The sequence below is a fragment of the Oxyura jamaicensis genome, chromosome 3 (assembly GCF_011077185.1).
Source record: "Oxyura jamaicensis isolate SHBP4307 breed ruddy duck chromosome 3, BPBGC_Ojam_1.0, whole genome shotgun sequence".
NCBI classification, from domain to species: Eukaryota; Metazoa; Chordata; class Aves; order Anseriformes; family Anatidae; genus Oxyura; species Oxyura jamaicensis.
This window is the reverse complement of record NC_048895.1, coordinates 113469356-113490212: the sequence shown is the minus strand read 5'-3', so window position 1 is coordinate 113490212 and position 20857 is coordinate 113469356. Positions and strand designations below refer to the sequence as shown.

The 20857-nt window shown below is 40.8% G+C and overlaps 1 protein-coding gene across 2 annotated transcripts in view; it reads left to right on the top strand.

The window, feature by feature from the left end:
- Positions 1-20534, top strand: part of CDC5L (cell division cycle 5 like) — a 34480-nt gene extending 13946 nt beyond the window's left edge. For both annotated transcript variants that reach the window (XM_035321818.1, XM_035321819.1), the window contains exons 11-16: positions 193-357; positions 1651-1731; positions 2079-2324; positions 4915-5112; positions 18627-18839; positions 20032-20534. In XM_035321818.1, coding sequence (XP_035177709.1) covers positions 193-357; positions 1651-1731; positions 2079-2324; positions 4915-5112; positions 18627-18839; positions 20032-20136 — 1008 coding nt within the window. In that variant the 3' untranslated portion in view covers positions 20137-20534. The remainder of the gene's footprint in view (positions 1-192; positions 358-1650; positions 1732-2078; positions 2325-4914; positions 5113-18626; positions 18840-20031) is intronic.
- The last annotated feature ends 323 nt before the right edge of the window (positions 20535-20857 follow it).

Below are 20857 nucleotides of genomic sequence, written 5' to 3'. Positions count from 1 at the left end.
GTTACCCTTTAGTATCAGAAAGATTCTGTGAATATTGCATGGATAAATTTTGTCAGACCTCAAAAATTCTGTTTTTGTTTGATTTGTCTATTACCTGTGTTGTTCACATCTGTTGATGCAGATGAATGGTATTTTGTCATATTGTGCATCAATGCATGAATTCAGAAACACATCCTACTAATATTTCAATAGGAGAGAGAGTCTCGTGAACACCTGCGCCTCGGGCTCATGTCCCTTCCTGCTCCAAAGAACGACTTTGAGATTGTTTTACCTGAAAATGCAGAAAAAGAACTTGAGGAACATGAAGTAGATGAAACCTTTGTAGAAGATACTGCTGATGTAGAAGCCCGCAAGCAGGTAGGTGCATCTAATAGAGATAGAACCATTTTTTTTAAACAAAATGCGTTCCTTTTATGGTTTCATAGCGTAATACATGTTACGTGGAGGTGGTACAGCTTCTACAGAGTAACAGTAAAATGTACTTGTTTGCTGTGGTGGCAGTACAGAAAACACATACATACAAGCAAAATCAGTTTTCTCTCTGAACCCTTTTCCTTGATGTTACGTAGCATACCTAATTTTTTGTGATGGTCTTTAAATGTGCGCGTGTCCTCTGTCCTCCTGTTCCCTCAAAAGATAAAAATATAATTAAAAGCATTTTTCAGCAGATGCATGTGCTTGGTTTTAAGCATGTGAGTACTGTGCATTTTTCAGTTTCAGGTTATACTCTCAGGGCTAAAAGTTATTGTTTATAAAATATAAGAGAGAGCTTCAAATTCAGGCAGGCTGGTGGAATACAGAGATCTACTAAGGAATGAATTGTTCCCCATTTGTAGGGGGTTACCGCAGGTTTACTTGGACCTGTTGTTTCAGAATTTGAGAAGCCTGGAGAAAGTAATAGTTTGATTGTTTTAACAGCAAACAAAATAATAAAAACCACACAAACTATGCTCTAATATCTGTTAGTATATCCTAAAGCATGCCATTTGGGGCGGACCAAATTGTACACACACATGCATCTGTTGTGTAATAAAATAATAAAAGTCTGCCTAAATAATTTAGGTGTGTGGAATAGAGAAAAAAATCAATTTCTAGTATCAACTATAGCGCACTGCCTTTAAAATGAAGGCATGACATGTCTAGGATTAGAACATGGGAGATATTGGTCATCATCCCTGAAGTTTTAGGCAATATATCCTTTTCATTTTGCACGAAAGAAAGAAGAATTTAAGGAAAAAAGGAATGTAAGAAGAAATCTCATGTTTTCACACGTTCACAAGTATTGTTTCACTGAAGTATGTCATAAAAAAGGATAGAGATTTAAAAGTTTCTCTCTTACTGGCAGGTTTCCTATTTGGAGAGTTAGAGCAGAAGTAAAACTTAATGTAGAAAAATTCATAAAGGACTTAGTCTGCTTGGGATGAAAGAAAATATGATAGCTTGAAATAGCTTTTTAGGATCTCTGTCACAGTTAGTCTGCTATACTCTTCTTGTTAACTTCAGTGGCAGTAAATTATATCATGTAAAGTGTGACCTGCTACTCTCTCTGTCTTGTACCACAAGGAACTTCTGCTGCAGTAATTAGTTTTTATATCGCATATATTTGTAAGAAGCAACCGATTAGAATTAACACTTAGCTTGTTCGTCTAGGCTCTCCGAGAGGCAGAGCGTGCAAAGGAACTGAAGAGAATGCACAAAGCTGTTCAGAAAAATCTGCCACGTCCCTCAGAAGTAAGTGGAAACAAAATTCACTTTGAAGAAAAAAAAAAAGCAGGTTTTAACTATTGTAGAAGGAAATACAGCCTAGGTAGATCATGAAAAAAATGAAATCCTTATTTGGCTGTGCTGATTTTGTCTTTTCATGTTGGAAATACTCTGAGGTATTTCATACGTGCAGCTGAAAATACAACTGGGTTTGGGTTGCTGTATCTGTTTCATGCAGCAAGGCACCTGTTCATGTGGCTTAACTGATTTTTTTTAAAAAAATCATGTTTAAATAGAAATATATTAATTTAATGTGGTCTTTGGTAATACGGTGTTGATGATTTTTTTTTTTTATTATTATTAATCTTGGGCAGGTTAATGAAACAATATTGAGACCCTTGAATGTGGAGCCACCTCTAACAGATTTGCAGAAAAGTGAAGAGCTAATAAAGAAGGAGATGATTACTATGCTTCATTTTGATCTTTTACACCATCCATTTGGAGACCAGTCTAGCGGTAAGAAGGGGAAAGGCCCAGGATTTGGAACCAACAATGCAGAACATATGGCTTACTTGGAGCAAAATCCTTACGAGAAGTTCTCCAAAGAGGATCTCAAGAAGGTGAGAATTGTGCAGCCTAATTGCCGCTGACCTAAAAAAAAAAAAAAAGAGAGTAAAAGAAAGTGGATTCAAGCCTGTACAGAGCTGGGAAATCTCCAGAGCATTGTGTGAAGAGCTGTAAGGGTAACTTAAGTGTATGTTATTTTTCCTATGAGCTAATGTTCATCTTAACACTCAGCAGGATGATGATGTATTGTCCAGAGACAGTCTTCTGGATACCGTTTTGAATGTGTTGTGATTGTTTATCATTTGAAGTAAGAGTAGGAGCTATAAGCCCCCAACATTTATCAAATTCTACTTTGCTTGTCCCATAAAGAGGTATTAAAATACAGAGATTTCAATTCCATGTAGTTTCCACCCTGTGCTGCCTGTGTTGACAGTTAATCCAGGATTACAAAGCATTTTTTTTTTCATAGCAATGCAGACTAAGTATGACAGTGGTAGCTAGCTTATAACTTGGAGCAGCAAATGGGTAATTTAATGATGCTTCTCAGGCTTGATCCAGCACAGCAGTGCCTCTTGCAAACCCTGCTGCGCTGTGGCAACTGATCTTAAAGCATCCCTGGTTAAAATGATGAATAGGCAGAACAGGTTGTCGCTGGACAAAATGAGGAAAGTGTCTAGGCATTCTGTCCTCTTCTGCATTGTAATCCCAAGCTAAATTTCCTTGTATTGAGGCTTCCAGTTTGGCTGTTCATTTATTTAAACATCTACAGATGTTGTGCTTGCTGCCAAGTGACAGACAGTTTAGACACACAAGGCTGTGGTTAGCTCTTTCAAAGAGCTTCACCTGTGAAGTTGTGCCAGTAACCTTTTACGAAATGCTTACAGGAATAAAAGTGATTGAAAAGGACAAAATCACATGCCACAAAATCATGTGTTGTTATGCAGACTCCTGCTATCTGTAACTTGTATTCTGACAATAGCCGTGGTGTCTCAGAACCTAAATCCCATACTTCTTTAAAGTGGCTCTACGGATAAACAAACAGATTTTAAATCTCTTTCCTTGACCATAGCTGACCAATGAATCAAGAGCCTAAAATAAAAAACACAAGACAGTATGTACTTTAATTTGCTATTAAATCAAAGATTATGCTTGAAAATTTCTCAGCAGGAGAAATTAGGGATGGAAGATGCAGTTAGATCATGAATCTCACTGCTCTGACAGTGTCAAATTGTTCCCTTAGGATCAGCCTGTGAGTGCCTTATCTTGTTTGCTTAGAAGTGCAGCAAGAACTGAGTTTGTCCCTTCATTTAGGGACTGTTACACAGTCCAGTAGTTTTTGTCTGGAAATTTCCTTCAGAGTCCTTAGAAATTTTTCTCTCCTAACTGATGGGCAGTTCTTTGTTCCTACTTGCTCTCTAACACTTAGAGTAATACCCTTTTGTTTAAAAACAAATTCAGACCAAGTAGTTTTCCTATCTGTACCCCGGTCTAGGGTTTGTTTGTTTTCCTTTCCTTTTTTTTTTTTTTATCTGTTTTAGAGCATCTATTAAAATCCATTCAAAAAATGCTCCTTTCTTTTCCTGATACGTAGTGGTCTTTTGGGAAGGATTAGCAGTGATGCTAAGTGCAGTGTTGTAAGCTGTGGAACCGTTTTACTGTCAGAACTAGTCTAAGAATTTATCTAAGATTCAGCTTTGTCAGGTGTGGCTGGAGTACTCCTACTTTATCTCACTTAACCATCCAGGACAAGTGATTAATTTGTCTTTCCCTGGTATCCCTGGAGTGATTTAATCTAGAAGTGCTTTGAAATTCATGCTTCCTGGGCAATGTGCTGTTATGAAATATAGGTTGACTTCCTCTGAGATATCTGCTGCTGATGCAGAAATTAGCAGTATGCATGTAAATCCTGTTGAAAGGGTGGAGACACGCTTGTAATCAATGAAATCCAGATCAGCAAACATGTTTAAATTTTTAGTTAACAAATCGTGAAGAGCTTGGTGCCTCTGTGGGTTAGATTCTGTGTCAATACTATGAGTTGTGAGAACAACACAAGTCTTTCCCGTTAATTGTAATGTACTTTGGAAACTGAACTGGTAAGAGGAGAAGGCTCCTATCTTAGTAGCAGTTCTCTACAAACAGTGCGTGCTTGTTAGAGGAGCCTTTCCTGCATTAAAGCTTATGCAGCTCATCCGTTAATGTTTAAGGTTGACTTTCCACACTGTGTGGAGAAGGGCAAGCAAAAGGAAATGAAAAGTGATTTTTGTTGCATAGAACAGCTGCTTCTGTCTGTGTAGTTCTCCCTCCCCTCAAGGTCCCTGCTTTTATCTCTGTTCTTCTGCAGCAAGATGAAGTATCTGGTTGTGCCATAGCTTTCATTAGCTACAGTGGAATGATGTCAGGTTTGGCCAAATTATATAAAATGAGGGATAGTTGTGCTGTGAGTAGCCTTTTAGCCTGGGTTTCATTTATAATCCACAGCATCTGTGTTAGATTTTGTAGTTAGCTTAACCTGATGGTGAGCTTTTGGTATGCAAAGAGAAACTGCCCCCGTGAATTGCGCGCTGAAGGACTGAAAACAACAAGAGGAATTTTCATGTACCCTGTGTATTGTAACTGTAATTTATTTCTCATCATTTCCAACAGGCACAGGATCTACTGGCACAAGAGATGGAAGTGGTAAAGCAAGGAATGGGGCATGGAGAGCTCTCAAGTGAAGCTTACAACCAGGTGTGGGAAGAATGTTACAGCCAAGTGTTATATCTGCCTGGACAGAGCCGCTACACAAGAGCTAATTTGGCCAGCAAAAAAGATAGGATAGAGTCACTTGAGAAGAGGCTTGAGGTCAGTGTCATTTTTTTTTTCCTGCTTTTGAACCTGCTGTTTTTTTTTTTATTTATTTCTTATTACTTTTTTTTTGTTAATAAGAGTTACAGGTTACTTCATAAATCATTCAGGTCTCTTCATGGGATTCCTTTGAAAAGGTTGTTAAGAAATTCTCTTAGGGGTTTTATAGATGTTCTTGAGGTGTTCAAATTGCCTTCTGTCCTTTTTTCAAAGTATTCTTACAGTATTCTCCTGCACTATTAGCTGTAAGACTGCTCATATCATCCCTTTATTCTCACCTGGAGAGAAGGTCAGGCTCTGCTCTGCTGTAGTTCCATGTGGTTTGTTCACAGTGTTCTTAACCTTTGCTATTAGTGGATCGAGTACCAGCTCTCTGGTTTTTCACTTTGTCTTCTGGTAGTGGGCAGTACAAGATATTTCAGAGAAGGATGCTTTTAAACAACCTCTCAGTCCCAAGACCCCTCTCAAATTCTCTTTCAAATCAAGTTTTGATTTCAGATAGATGGAAATTTATGGCATACCTTGTCAAGCACTTTGCCACTGACTATTACATACGTGAAGGTTCAGCCAATTCCAGTGGTCCCCCCCGAAAGAAAACAGTGGATGTTTGTGTTTCCCCATTACCAGGAAGTACTGAGCTTATTTATGTTTATATTTAAAAATCAAATCTTGAGTTTGGTGTTAGCGTTTGCTTCACAAATATTTTCCACAAGCACAGAATGACAGAGGTCAGATGGCAACGTCTCACCGATGTGCCTGCATGCAGTCTGAGCACTATGGGAGAGCTCCGGTACCAGGGGGCCAAGAACTGAAACAAAACCTTTCTGCTGCTTTCCGTGTTGTACAGGGCAGCGTTCTCCAGTGCCAACTTGCTTGTGCTTGTTTTATTCAAAATGCAGCAGTCACAAGCCTTAACAAGGTATTAAAGATTTGATGAAGTGTCCTAGGATTGAGCTAAACTCTCCCCTTCCTGGGTTGCTGCTCTTTTTTTTTGAGTTACTTCACAGACTGTTTCACATGTTCTACCTCCAATATAAGTTTCTTATCTTCCATTCCAGCTCTGCTGAGCTCCTCTATTCTTAGCTCTCCCAACCTCTGTCATGTTTCTTGGAGGAAGAATGCAGTGTAACTGTGCAGTCAAAGGGTTTTGAGAGCTTGTTTGAAATGTAAACTGCAAGGAGTACTCATGCACTCTATTTACTCACCCATCCAAATCCCATCAGAGTCCTTGTCTGGGGAAGAAGAAGGGCTTTGTAGATGGCTTGTACTTCTTGGAGCAGTTTCTTGATCTGCTTTGTGATACAGCGTAGGCATCCACGAAGCCAACAGTGGTTTTACTGAGTTATTTTTTTACTGGTGATATTTTGCTTTGAGGCTTTTGTTTCTTTGAGCAGCAGCTGTCAATGCTGTGTGTGTGTGTTACACATAGAGCAAAGAGCAAGCTTGCAGTTTCCTGATACGATCAGTTAGGGATGTTAGTGGGGAAGAGATCATCTGAGGTATGGTGTACTAACGAAAAAAGAGCAATTCAAACCTTTTTGACATTGATTTCCCTTGCCCTGTCCTCTATCTAGTCACCCAAACACTCCATACAAAATGTAAAAGTACACAGGTTTCATGATAAAAGGTAAGCTAGGTTTAAATGGTGTCTTCCCACAGAATGCTTGTTCAGACTTGCAGTAAGTAGTCAACTGTTCTCCAAAATACCATTTTTAGGCTAAAAGATTCTCTAAATAACGCAGGCATGTGATTATTTTTCCTTTTGTTGTAAATGGAAACTCCAAGTTTTAAGTTCTTTATTTAGCATCAACGTAGCTACTGTTGCTGGAAGGAAACGTCCTCAGACAGATACTACCACAGAAATTACACGAGAGGGAAACCAGAAAGCCTGAATGTTCACACGTGAAATACAGAATGAACATGTGTTTTGTGAAATCTGTCAATTGTGACTTGTCCATGTGTAGCCTCCCCAGTTTTTAGCCTCCTGTTTGGGCCAGGAGCACCTCCGTGCTGATGCTAAGCACCTGTCGTGCTGCTGCTCGCCCAGCAGAGAGCACCATCGCCCTGCCGAAGGCTTCCCTCTGGTCTCTCCCGGGCTCTGCTCCGCTGCATTTCCATAAAAACCTCTCTGAGCACAGCAGCACCCAGCTTACAGGGCAGCAGGAGCTGCACTGGCCTCGAGCCAGCAAGCCGAGGGCTGCACCTAATTTGCGTACAAACGCTTTTGAAATTTCAATATTTTACGCCCCAAACTGCATTAGGGGAGTGCATTACTATTAAAGTTGCAAAGTTAAGCGGTTGAAGTTAGGGAATGCACAAGCAACCTTCCTCTGGCAGCCTTGACTTGCCTACGCAGATGCATTATGAGACAGCCTTTAATTTAGTGATTACAGCCTAGTTTTTTTTCCACAGACTCATTTACTGCACAGGATGGATGGTGCTTGCTTAATGAGTAGCTATTGAATATTTTGTTTTCATTGTTTAGTGTGTGGCCCAGTGCCTTTATGCTGCAGATTGTTGCTGTAGCCTGAATTGGTTACTTCTGTGTGGGCTTCCTCGTGCTGTTAGTCTCAGTCTGTCTCCTCCCAATATTTGAATGAGAAGTTGCCAGTGGCGTGCTCACTGAGGATATTGAAGCAAAGACAGATCAAATCATCCCTTTGTCAAACTCCTGGTGCATTTGCCCGTTGCTCTGTAGGCAGCTAGGAAATACAGTGCAAATTAGAGGGTCTGTCAGTAAAAAACTGTTTAAATTCACTTACCAACATCACGTGGGGCTTCACAGAAGGTAGAGAGAAGAACGTGCAGCTATCTATGGCTGTGATCACTTGCAGCGATCATCAAACTCCTTGACTCTCTAACATCTTCAGACTAGCTGGGAATTCTGAGATCTGCTAGGCAAGGTGTCAGTGCTTGGTGTGCTGATAGTAATGTGAGAGAGCAAGCTTGTGGCTGCCTTCAACATAACCCACAACCCAGTCGAGTCAGGAGCTGGGGCCAGCAGAGCTGGCTACAGGTGCACTGAAGTCCTGCTTTGCTTTTCACTGCTGTTTGTTGAGTGCAGGTGGACTCTTTGCAGAGTTAAATTTGAGCTGAAAATTTCCCCAAGTGCGTGCAGTCTGCGATTCAGTGCAGCTCTGTTGCCTGACCTATTCTAGAAGGCCCTTCTTAAAAGCAAGATACACAGCATAGGTCAGCGGCTGAATTGTTTTAGTTAATAAATCAAAAGCCTAGCAGTTTAATGAAGAAGTGAGTGTACAACAGAAAAAAGCACAGCATTTTTTTTTCTATCCTGTTTTCAGAAATGGCAAAACCCACCTTCATTTGAAGGTTTTTCCAAGTAAAATTGTCTAAAAGCAGTATCAGTTGAAATAGTTCTTTCAATGGGGAGTATCTGACAACCTTAATGAGAAGCAGTGATATTAGCTCTGCTTTCAGTACCCCAAGATATTTGCTTGTACTCTTAACTTCCTTTGAGAGAAGAATGGAAACTAAAATAGTCTGCCAGCAGCAGAAACTGATGCTGGTCAGCTTCTGGGGCTGCCTGCTTCTGGGGCTTCTCTACTGCAGTCTGGTAGGAAAAACCTGTGAGTATTCAGTGGGAGTTGCTGGAGACGGCTGCACACTGGGTAGTCGCTGTTTAATACTTCCATATGGGATTGCTAACACCGTGCAGATCCTCTGGAGGGGGGGGGGGGGGAGCAGCTTATTTCTAGATTTCTAGCACTGCCTTCGTTGCTCAGAGATTACTGGGTGGATTGATGGCGTGGACAAACGCTCGTCTTCCTCTAATTGGCCTGTTCTCACTGCCTGAGTGATTTAGTGGTGGCAGTCTTGTGTATGTTGACGTGACATTTATCTTTCTGGAATTGATGGTTGATATCACAAACAGATTTGTGCTGTTATTGATGGGCTTGAGCAAGCGAAGCAGAGCAATTGTGGACAGCTTCTGTTTGGCTGGATACCCTGTCCAGGCATCCGCAGCAGGAAGGCACAATACACTGATAGTTGTACTAGTGGAATGTACTGCCACGTGTTTGTAATAATTCTCATTTCTCTTCTATTTTGAGCATTTTAGACTCTTTGGATGCTTTACTTACGCAGTTTAAGAGTGGGAAGAGGTTAGTATGTGAACTTTTTTGCCGTAATAGCGAGTGCTTCAGGTCCGTGCAAGTGAATCCCTTTGACCTCACCATGAGTCAGGCGCACAGCTGAGATTCACTTGAATCCAGGTTGGATTTTCTGATCTTTGCAGCATCTTCTGGAGACCTAGCATGTTTGTTTGAGGCTAGTTGCCCTGCAGGATTAGTCCTTTCCAAAATGGGAATTCTCTCATGCACAGTAGCATTGAGTAGCCACTTCTCTGCAACATCTCGTACTCGTTTCTCATCCAAGCAACATATTTATAAAGCAAAGTATTCCTACATGGGGTATTTGTTAAGCTAGGAAGCTTATCAGGTGCAACGAGACAGTAGAGGCATCTGTTTAACAAACTAGTTGTTTCCTTTTTGTAATTCAGAACACAGGAACTTCCTACCAGTGCTGCTTTGTATTTGAAAGGAGTTCATAATATTGGCTTGCAACATTCAAATATTTTTCTTAGCATTGTGGTAGTTATGTTCTCGTTTCAGTTGATTGCTAAATTATCCCTCGTGAAAGTCTACAGAGGAGGAAGCTAGTTCATTGTATACACAAAGCATAGTAAAATTTCCATCCCCCAGCAAGATTTGCAATATCTTGTTGTGTAACTACGGTGTGCACTGTCCCCATGAACAAACTGGTAATGCACCAGACTGAAGCAGCCAGTTTTTAATTGCAGCCCAAGTCCTCTGAATTAATTTTCATTGCACACCAGCGTCTTAGCCAGAGATTTATGGATTGTGCTGCACTGCAAGGTGTATCAGCTGTTAGTTTATTGGGGATTTATTTTTATCTCTAGTTTACATGCTTTTAAAGACTGCAGTTTATCTTGGATTTTTAGACCTGCAGTTTCTAAGAAAACACCTGTAGAAAATAAGAATTTGTAAGACTAGGAATAGAGAAGTTACTCCTAAAACTCAAACACTCTGGTGGAATCCCTGAGTACTCTGCTTTTATGGTCACATATACTCATTTATACTACTGTGTCGCTGTTCTGAAATCTGCTTTTTTTTAAAAAAAATAAGGTCTGTTGAAATGTGGTTGGCACCAGAGGAACACATTTGAGGCTTATCAGTGGTCTCCACTGTCAAGCTGTTCAAAGTCTGACAGATCTGACTGTTTATGCAAGACCACTGCTACAGTGCCTGATCTCTGCTTAATGTGCACTTGCTCATCGGGTTGCAAATCTATTTAGTGGTTCAGTTTTGTAGGGAATATACTTTTTTTCCTGGGCAACGCAGATGGATGGCAGATCTCTTAGGAACTGTCTTTACCTCTGTGTGAAAACACTTCGAACTACTTACCCGCATGGTTAGCATGCAGTTTGTGTTGTAGCTAGGATGCTCCACTGTTTCAGCTCATGCCAAAACCCACCAGTGCTGCTCCCTTCTCTCCCAGAACCCCCTGCCGTTACCTCTGATCTCGTACCAGTGCTGCTGCAACTTGTCATTAACCTGATTCAGTTCGTTGAACTGTCAGAAATGAAATTATTTCTAGGCTAAGAAGCAGACCCCTTTCCATAGCAGCTGGTTATTAGATCAGCTTAGGCTGTAACGTGTCACAACTTTGCTTGCAGAACTTAGGAATAGTTGTGAGATCCAGAATGAAATCGCTCTCCATACCTTTGATACAATAAATAAAAGTTTGTATGTTGCCAAGGATAACTTAGGTGTACAGCAAGAAAAAAATGCCCTGCCAGGGAAGATAAACGGATGCAGCCAGAAATCGTGCAGTCTCTTTCTCGTGCAGGTGGCTATCCATTGCTTATTTTTGAGCAAGTCCTGTGAGCTGCACCTCATTGTCCCATGAGCAATACACCTCATTGTAGCCTCCTCACTCAAACAAAGCTGCCGTTGCCTCAGGCTCCCTGTGTTTTTGGTAGCTAGACAAGGCTCCTCCTGAGAGCAGCTTGGCCTGCTTGAGGGTTGAATTTCCCCCTTGGGGTTCCTATTCTTTTTTGATTACAGAGGCACCTAGAGCACCTCAGAGAAGCAAAACAGACCCAGCTCTTAACGTCTCCGTCTCCCTCTTCTGTCACTGGAACAGGATTCTTCTGTCACTGGAACAGGATTGATGTACCTTATGGAGCTCTGTGAAGCATGTTTGCAAAGCACTTGAAGACCTGTGACTGAAAATCACTGAGTAAAACCGCTAAATCTTAAGTGTGCTTTGTAATGCCTGGAAAGTAATCTTCAATTCACAGCTGGTTGAATGGATCTGGAGCTTTGCTTGTTGCAAGTCTGGAATAAAAGCCATTGTTTGCTTTCCTTTAAGTAAATTGATTTGTGAGGAAATCCAAGGACTTAATAAGTTACATTTCCCACTCTGAAACCTTCATCACCACGAGCAAGCAGGAAGAAAACAAATGTAGTTTTACTCAAATTTAGCTATTCTCTAGGACTTACAGGCTTACAGACGTAATATTGCTCAGGTTGCCAGTTGAACGGCTTTGAGAAACAGAACTAACTTTTGCTGTTAAACTGTTATTTTCAGAGAGAAATGCAAATACTTGATTTTATAGCATTTTTTCTTACTGTTGACTTATTTGGGGACACATGGAAGGAAGCAGGTGACCGCCAGTCAGAGGGTTCTTCGTATTCTTTTTTCTGTGAACTCGCCTATGTCTCTGAAACTTGTCTTCAAATTGGACTGGTATGTTGTGGTTGCCTGTCTTCTAAGGTCATGTTTTGGGGGCTCGGTAACTCTTGTGTGTGGGAAAAAAAGCCTTTTTCCATTTGCTTACTTGATGTCCTCAGTCCAGTTCTGCCAAAACATTTTAAATGGGCAGTAGAAAAAAGTTCTGTAAAAATAAACTTGAACTGCGTAGCAGTTACTTTTTTGTGGCCAGTTGCTCCTAGTACGGGGAAAATTTTCCTCTGTGCCTAGAACAATTGTCTTCCTGTGTGTTGCCTGGTGAAATCAGGTTTTGCATGTGAAAACGGAGTTCATAATGGGAATCTGTGTGCTGAGGAATAAAGTTCAGCATTGGGAAAGCTCATCATTGCTAAGGGTCTTTGCGCACCATCGCTTTTGTAAACTGCTTTTTGACAGAAAGAGGGAAAAATTGATACGGCTTGTTGGTGCAAGCCACAGAGCCCGTCCAAATGTGAAGCAGTGTCTGAGTCTGTGGATGTTGTGCCAGTGAGAGCTGCTGCTTGTGAAGTAACGTGCTTCATTTATGCTGGTGTAATGGTAGCTGGTGGAGTGGAGCACTAGTGACTGTGGTAAGCTCATCGCGGGGCTTCTGCTGTGTACGAAGAGGGACCCAGGCTGCCTGCTAATGGTTTGTGGTGTGAGCCTCCACAATTGTTAGCCTTGCCTCTGGAAGAGGCTGGTGTGAGAACGCTGGGTTTGCAGTGATGCTTTTTGAAGTTAACTGTACCATGCTCACTGCCCTATTACCTTATCAGATGCAGCATTAACCCGTGTTTGCTTACAGCTGATCACAGCCATTAGCCCGAGGTGGCAGTTGCTGGCTGGGATCTTACAGCAATTTCTTTTTTCCAGGAACAGGTGGAGAGTTTTCAGGAAAGCTTAGTGAGAATATATTACTTGTTTATCTTAATCTGTCCTCTTCTAGCTGTGTTTCTTCTGTGACCATGATAGGTGGGTATCATTGGTAATACTGATGAGTCCTAAAAGCAGTTCCCAAACAAAAAGATAGGGAATAGGATTCTACGTTCTTGTAGATCAGCAGCGACTGCGAACTTATCCAATAACTTTCTGTGAAGCTGGATAGTTGGATGGTACAAACTTCTGTGGGACCACTTGCTCTTTATATACCCTACACCATCACTTCACAGCCCTACCAACGCCTGTTGTGATGCTTGAAAGTAAGGCATTGTGATTTCTGAAACAGTTTACGTGGAGATTGTACTTGGGTTATTGGTTTTGGCTGGGGGCAGGTGGAATGGCCTTCTGCAGATATCAGTAAATCATAATGATAACGATCATTAAGCAGTAAATTTTTTAAGTAGAGTGATCAACTTTTTTAAAAAAAAAACATGCTTATTGTAGAGTGTACCTTTGAGCTCGTTAAGGCAGATCACCTAAACGTGCATAGAGGGTGTTACAGTCACCGTTGGCTCAGGGGTGGTGTGAAAGGCTGTCGAAAGCTGCTCAGCGTGGTGTGGCATTCATCTCACTGCGTGTTATCTCCTTCCAGCTGCTCTGGCTTACCGAGTCAAAACAAGGCAAGTTCACAAACCATGCTATTTAAGTCAAGTTGATCCAGCTCCTGCCAGCAGAAACGAGTATGGGAGGGCTGCTTGTGTGTCTGAGGAGAGGCAGGAAGTTAGGGCAGTGTTGGGAGTACTCCTGTATAGGTTCCGAGAGGAACCTGTTCAGCCACGCAGGAGGAGCTGGCAGATTTCTCTCTGCACAAGCTAACTAGTGATGTGTTGATTCCCCAAGGTCATGGGATAAGTTGTTTTACTTTTGACTATGGCTCTGGTAAGAACATACAGCAATTTTCCTTCCACTTTTTTTTTTGTCCATCGGGCATGATCAAGTAGAAAACAGGAATACTTGCTGCTGCTTAGGGATTGCAGGAGGCTTCAGGTTTAATGGAATGAAAGGAAAGCTAAACAATACAGGGAAAAACCATCCTTTGAACTGAGGAGAGTAAACTTTGCCTTGGTAGACTTGGCGAGATGAGGAATTGTAAAAATGTATTTCAAACGTGTTTGAGCCCTTCCTTCATCAGTTTTTTTTCCTGAATCTTTCCTGGTGGATGCTTGTTCTTATACGCAGTCTTTTCCCCGTTCTTTGTTGCCCTTGGTTAAACCTTACAACTAATCTGTCTAAAATTGCCTTGCCAAATTTAAATCCCTTTTCCTTTCTGAGTGGATATAAAACCAGACTAATTTCACAAAGATCTTCTGGATATCTAAAACATGCTGTTACGTCCTCTGTCATTTTCTGTGTTACTGTTAGATGAAAAAAACTTAATTTTCAGACAGTCTCCCTTTTCTAGATGATGGTTTTATAAACCTGTGAATATATCTTCTACTCTGTTTTGGATTCTCTTTTGATCTCTAGTCCAGTGTCAAAACCTGGATGCTGTTCTCTAGTTCAGGTCTTACTGAGCATGAAGGGGAAGGCACTTCCCCGAAGATCAGGTACCACTTTATCCTGTGTCCGTATTTGCTATTCCCGTTTTGCTAAAGCTGGTACAAAAGTCAACCAAAGCAAAGCTGGCCAAGAAGTCGTACAAAATAAATAATGAAGTGGAGAAATCTTTGAAATGTCTTTACATTTTCTGCTAGGTTCATGAGGGAAATGGTTGTCAGATTTTACTGAAATCCATTTCTTAGCTTTAAGCAAATAATGTAGACTACTGTTTAAACACACCTCTTCATAACTGCTTGGAATTTTTAGCTTGGTATCTGAGCCTTAAAATTTTACGAAGCTTGAACTAAAATTATATGCAGTTATTGGCATTAATGCAGAAGTCAGCAATTTTTAATAAATAGTATTTGTTACAAAAGCTGAGACCTCCTTTTGACCTTTTTGTAGTAGGTCCTAAAATCTTGTAGTTGGGGGAGAGGAGGAAAGGTGGTGAGTGTTCACATTTCTCTGTAAGGAGGGGAGGAAGAAAGGGCTGTTATTTCTGGTTTTCAAAACTTGAGAGGATTTTTTTTTTTAACACAGCAGTGAGGCCCATGGCCCGTGATAATCCAAGATAGACAAGGAATTGACCAGAAAAACAAGGACTGAATAACAGCGTACAACCTAAGGAGCTGTAGTAGTTAAAAGCAAGAATGTGTATCCAGAAAAAAACTTGGAAATATTACATCCAATTCTCAGTGTCTGAAAACTTCAGAATCCTTAAGTAATCAGGGTGTGATATTTTAACAAGTGTTAGATTTGAACTGTTTTTTGTTTTTCTTGGAGAAAGAGTGCTTTATCATAACTCGTTGATTAAAACAGTAGGTACTTAGGGTGGGATTAATTTATCTGGCCATAGGTATTTTTGTCTGGACAAGCAGCCCATGCTCCTCTCCTAGTCAATGGACAGGAGTAAGGACTCTGGTGGGATCACCTCAGTCTTCTCCTGAGGCCATGGAGCAGGGGAGCTGTGCCCTACAGCTGCCACTTTCTCTCCTGAATACGGGAGGACCTTGGGTGCCATGCTGATGGCATGGGGATATCCAAAGCCAGGCAAGTTGAGTCCCAACTGCAGTGCGTACAAGTGTGAGACCAACCCAGTACTGCCACTGCAGGTGAAAATTGAGTATAACGTACAGCCTCTGACCTCAGTGCCCTGCTCTAGTCTCTTTTCTGTACAATGGAGATACTGCTTATAACTGTTTCATGTCCAGAGGTACTCAGTGTCTAACATTTTGTTAGAAAATTACTGGGTTGTTGAGAGATCTTCGTTTAGGAAGACGGCGACTTTTCTAAATGATCTTTTTTTAACCTATTCTAGAATAATGACATTCTGATTGGAGTTCCATTTCACACCAAGAGTACGCTGTCATCTCTAGCACCCTGGAACAATGTGGGGCAATCAGTCTGTGTTAGGTTGGGCCTGTTATAAACAGAACTCACTTTGCCTGTGCGTCCATCTGTTCCACAATCTCTAAATATCAAGAATTCTCAGCACGTGTTTTTCATCGAGGAGCAGTAATTGGAAAGCAGTTCATTTGCCGCCCAGCTGTATTTGTTGTTGCAGTAATAGCATATTATTTACCAGTAAAGACATTTAAAGCTTTCATACTTTTCCATCAGAGAGTATCCTCACAAATCCCTAATCTATTTATTTAATTTTCTCTAGATTTGTATAAATATTGAAAAAGAGGCGCCTTTCTGTGTGCTTAAAGCACCTGGGGCATACTGAAAGCCTACATTGCAAACAAAATCTGAAAAGTGTAGCAGTCTGCATCTGTCTCCCCAGGAGCAAACTAGGCAGCCTAGAAGGTCAAATTTCTCTTTCACTCCCCCATTAACAGTTTTTTCCCTTTACCGTTCACTTTGTTTATCTCTGCACCACGTACTAAACCTGCTTTCAATGAGTGAATGAATTGTTAAGGAGCAGAGCGTTTTAAAGAAATGTGAAGTTGCATAATAAAGTATACTTCAGTAGCATCAGACAGTCCAGGACACAGGCCCGGACAGATTATAAAGTAGTTCTTCCCCAGAGAGTTTAGTTTCATAGGTAAAAAGATGATATGTTGGGTAATGTATAGTATGTAGGGTTCAAAGCAGTGAAAAACCTCCACTTCTTGGTTGATCAGTGGTAATTCATTTACTTTCTAAAGGAGTGAGGCAAGGATAGGTGCTTTAGCCACCATGGTTCTGAGTTAGACTTGTATTCCTACAGTTGAGGAGCTTAAGCATTTTTCTTCATCTCCTGTGCTAGTATACCTGTTGCTGTGGCAAAAATCAAAACGTGAGAAGTCCAAATCCTCTTGTTGAGTCTGGAATCTTTTTTTCTTTCTGAAAAGCGTTATTGTTTTAATTTTTTAAAAATATTTTTAAGAAGGTAGCATAAAAGAATGACCAAGAGCCCCTATGTTCCTGTGCAGAGATGTGAGATGCTGCACCTCTCCCCAGCTTTGTGCACGTGTATTTTGTGTCACTTGTTGGTTTGTTATCAAGTGTTTAGGGTCTCTTTGGTGCTGTCTATCACGCTTCAAAGCTACCCATAGCTATTTCGTGCTTTGCCTGCCCGTTTAACTTTGCCCAACTGAATACAGGTATAAAAATATGAAAAGAGCTCCAGTACCTTTTCTGTTTTTAAATGCTGAATTAATCACTTTGAACACATTAACATGATCACGCTTGTTTATTTGCATTGTATCCCAGGTGGCAGAATTTTGTAACTTATGTCACTTGTTGGTTTCAAATCCCAACTCTGGATTATGGCTTTAGAGGACTGACGTGGAGTCCTTTGGGAAAACCTTGGGGAAATCGAGACTTTAAAATCCAGGATGCACCAGGCAGCACTTACCAGAATGACAGAGGAAGGAGAGTTTCACTTCTAACATGCCACTTGCTTTGTGGTTTTGATACCACATTTTAATCTCATCACTTCATCACATCTGTTGTGTACAGTACTGGCTTGTAAATTGTGGGGTTTTGCTTCTGGCTTTTGCCACTGACCTTAGGCAGCTGATTCATTGTGCTATCTCAGTGCTCGTCTGCTCGCTAAAGATAATCTTACCTTCTTGCTCTGAGATTCTTAAGGGAAAAGCCCTGTGAGAAAGCAGTGTTACTTGAGAGGCCACCGAGGAGTTACCAGGTTTTCAGTATGTCGTAGGAGGGAATAATGTTGCAGCATTATGGTACTGCAGTAAATCAGAATGGGAAATCTTGCAGATAGGTGAGGTGACGTTATTTTAAGCCCGAACCAATTTCACTTCTCAGTCTCAAACCCACATGGTCCCAAACACAAAACAAAAGATGAGTACTGGAGTCATCAGTCCAGCATTCAGCTACCCAGATATCTGAATCCCAGGGGTCTTTTCTTCCTGGGATGCCTTATGATGCTACCAGGAGTGAAGGGTCACCAGCTGTTGATTTCTAATAATGTCACCATAGTTCTTTTTGGGTTGCTGAGGTGTTTTTTTGTTGGTCTTTTTTTTTTTTTTTTTTTTTTTAATAAGCCTTTCTTACCTTTAGAAGCCAACAGCAGTTGATGTCTCCATCCTGTCCCACCTCTGCACATGATCGGGATTTACTCTTAGTCCTTTGTCTCCTGGTCTGGCTGTCCTAAGAAAGCACATGAAGATAGGTGGTAGAATTTAATTGCTATTCTGACGGTCCTTCTGTGGTTCCTTCTGGTGCTTCCATGCCCTGACATTGCCATACATTCGTCAGCAAGAGTAATGTGAACATTTCCATTGTGGTTCTCTACAGCAAAAAGACGGATGTAGAGCTGCATTCAGGCTCCTGATTGCCTCTTTTTCTTTCCAAAATATGATTTAGATTAATCCTGTTGGGGTAGAAGGACTGAAAGATGTGGCTGGTTTTGCAGAGAAAGAATATAATATAAAAAGAATGTGCTCCCTTCATTTAGGTAGCGTTTACTAAAGCACAGACACATCTCCTGTGTGATTAGGAGGTGTCATACCAAGCTGTTGTGTGACTTGGCTGCCTACTGAGCTCACAACTGTAGCAATTCCTGTCTCTGAAACCATACTCATACTGTGTAATCACCCTCTGTTATGGTTAGTGGGCTTCATCTTCAACAATGTACTTGCATTGTAAAGATTTTAATCCAGAAATCTCTTCTAGGTGGTTATAAAATGTGCAATGTATGATTTGTTAACAGAAATCAGTACTGTGTTCTGCAGATTTTTACTACCTCTTTTTTTTAACTTACGGATTCTGGATAATTAAAACAATTCCTGGTTTCGTTCTGACAGATAAACAGAGGTCATATGACAACTGAAGCAAAGAGGGCTGCCAAGATGGAAAAGAAGCTGAAGATTCTGCTTGGTGGTTATCAGTCTCGAGCAATGGGCCTCATCAAACAATTGAATGATTTGTGGGACCAAATTGAGCAGGCTCATCTGGAGCTACGTACTTTTGAGGAGCTGAAGAAACATGAAGATGCTGCTATCCCAAGGAGACTGGAGGTGAGATTGCATAAATGTGATACCTTAGATCAAATGCAGACGTTGTGGAAGAGACATTTTTTACAATGCACAGACTCTGAAGTTAACAGTTTGTACCAAACTTTTACTGGTCATCTTAAATTATACTTTTAACCAGACTCCTCTGCTGTTCACTTCAATATCAAAGATTCTGTGACGTGTTACAAGCTGGGACTAATCTACTAGTGTGTACTTTCATTTTGTTTTTATTTTATTTCTGATGTGGTATATTTTATTAATCTTGTGCAGTGCGTATCAGCAGAGGTTCCATGTCTATCTTAATTTGGCTTGTTTTGGTTTTAATTACTGTCAAAACTCAGGATAGATCTGAAAGTTGTGCAAAGCCTCCTATTACTTTCAAAATCAGCAGACCAAATGCTAGTTCATGGTACTGGAGACTTTCATTTCTTTTCAGACGTTGATTGTGTTCCTCCCTTAAGCCATGTTGTTGTTGTTTCCAGACTTGAAGATAATTGAACTGTTAAAAATTGATAAGATTTTGCCATTTTGGAGCTGGCTTTCAACATCTTGGCTCTGTGTTTCAGAAGCTGAGCAGCCATAGCGTAATTGTAGTTTTGAGCCATCCTCAGGGCTCAGGATCTCTTCCACAAGTCCTGCTGCTAACTGCATTTTGTGATTTGGACCATTGCTCCTGAATAACAACAGCCTGCCTTACTGGCTCTAGCTGGTCAGCATGGCTTTGAGGAGGAAGGAGCAGCCTCAAAGAAAGATACAAGAGTGAAGGGACATTACATGAACTAGCAGCTGGTGGTTTCAGAATGAGCAGTAGTTCTCATTCACACGCTGCATTGTTAGTGGAACGAAGCCTGCATAAGACCTTGTTGCAGGATGCCATGCTGATGAGGAAGGTTACCTAAAAAAAAGCTCAGGACAAACTCACAGAAGAGAGGAATCAATAGATAACTCTTAAATACAGGGCGCTGCTTGTGGCTGGTTTCTAATTTGAAATCTTCCCTTTTGAAGCATTTCATATTAGCTGCGGTCAGAAACAGGATGCTGAAGTAAGATGGCCATGATTCTTGATACTTTACTTTTAAAAACTAGAGTAGTAATATAATTTTAGCCTTCCCTTGTCTCAGCTTCCTGTGAAGAAACTAAAATACGTTTGCTAAGGATCTGCAGGCATGTGACTGGTTGTTTGTTTTCTTTTCAGTGTCTAAAGGAAGATGTGCAGCGACAGCAGGAGAGAGAAAAGGAGCTGCAGCAGAGATTTGCTGATTTCATGTTGGATAAAGAGACTTTTCAAGCCAAGTATTAAAGTACAAAATTCCTTTTGTTGCTGATGTAACATTTTTAAAGTGTACAGATAATGTCTCCAGCAGCTTTTGCTGTCAGTCACAGAAATCAAGTGTAGTCTGCTGTTTGTATCTTGTCAAGTTTTGTTCCTTTGATGGACTATTTCAAATGGTCTTGATATGAATGGCCTCACCCAGGATTAAAAAAACATTGGATCAAAATGTCCAAAGTTTTATTAAAAGAAGTCACTCTGATATTATTTTAGCCATGTCTTCATTTGTTGGGATTGTCACATTATTCCTAGTGCTTCATCAGTCTTAAGACCTATGAGATAACATGCCTGCGGAGTAATGTCTTTTGAATGAACCTGGAATGTTAAAAAATAATTGTGAAATAAAATGCCTGTCTTTTAACTGAAACCCAATCCTTCCCCAACCCAGGCCTCTCATGTTTCTGATAAATTATTGTTCTTCCACAATTGTGCTTCACCCCTCCATTACTCCTTTTTCCCCCCTGAATTGTCATTTGTAACAGGTAGGGCCTCTGGAGAATAATTTTGGTCCATGTAAAACTGCTCAGTTCTGTGTGTGCAGCAAAACTTTCTGTTTTATATCGGGATATTCATGTGCTCATACTGAGAGTAAGCATAATTCCACCATGCTTTGGCTTGCCACTGCAGTAGTCATCAGTTGCTTGTTCTGTACAGGTTTTAGAACCTTACCCAGAATATTTCTGAGTACTGC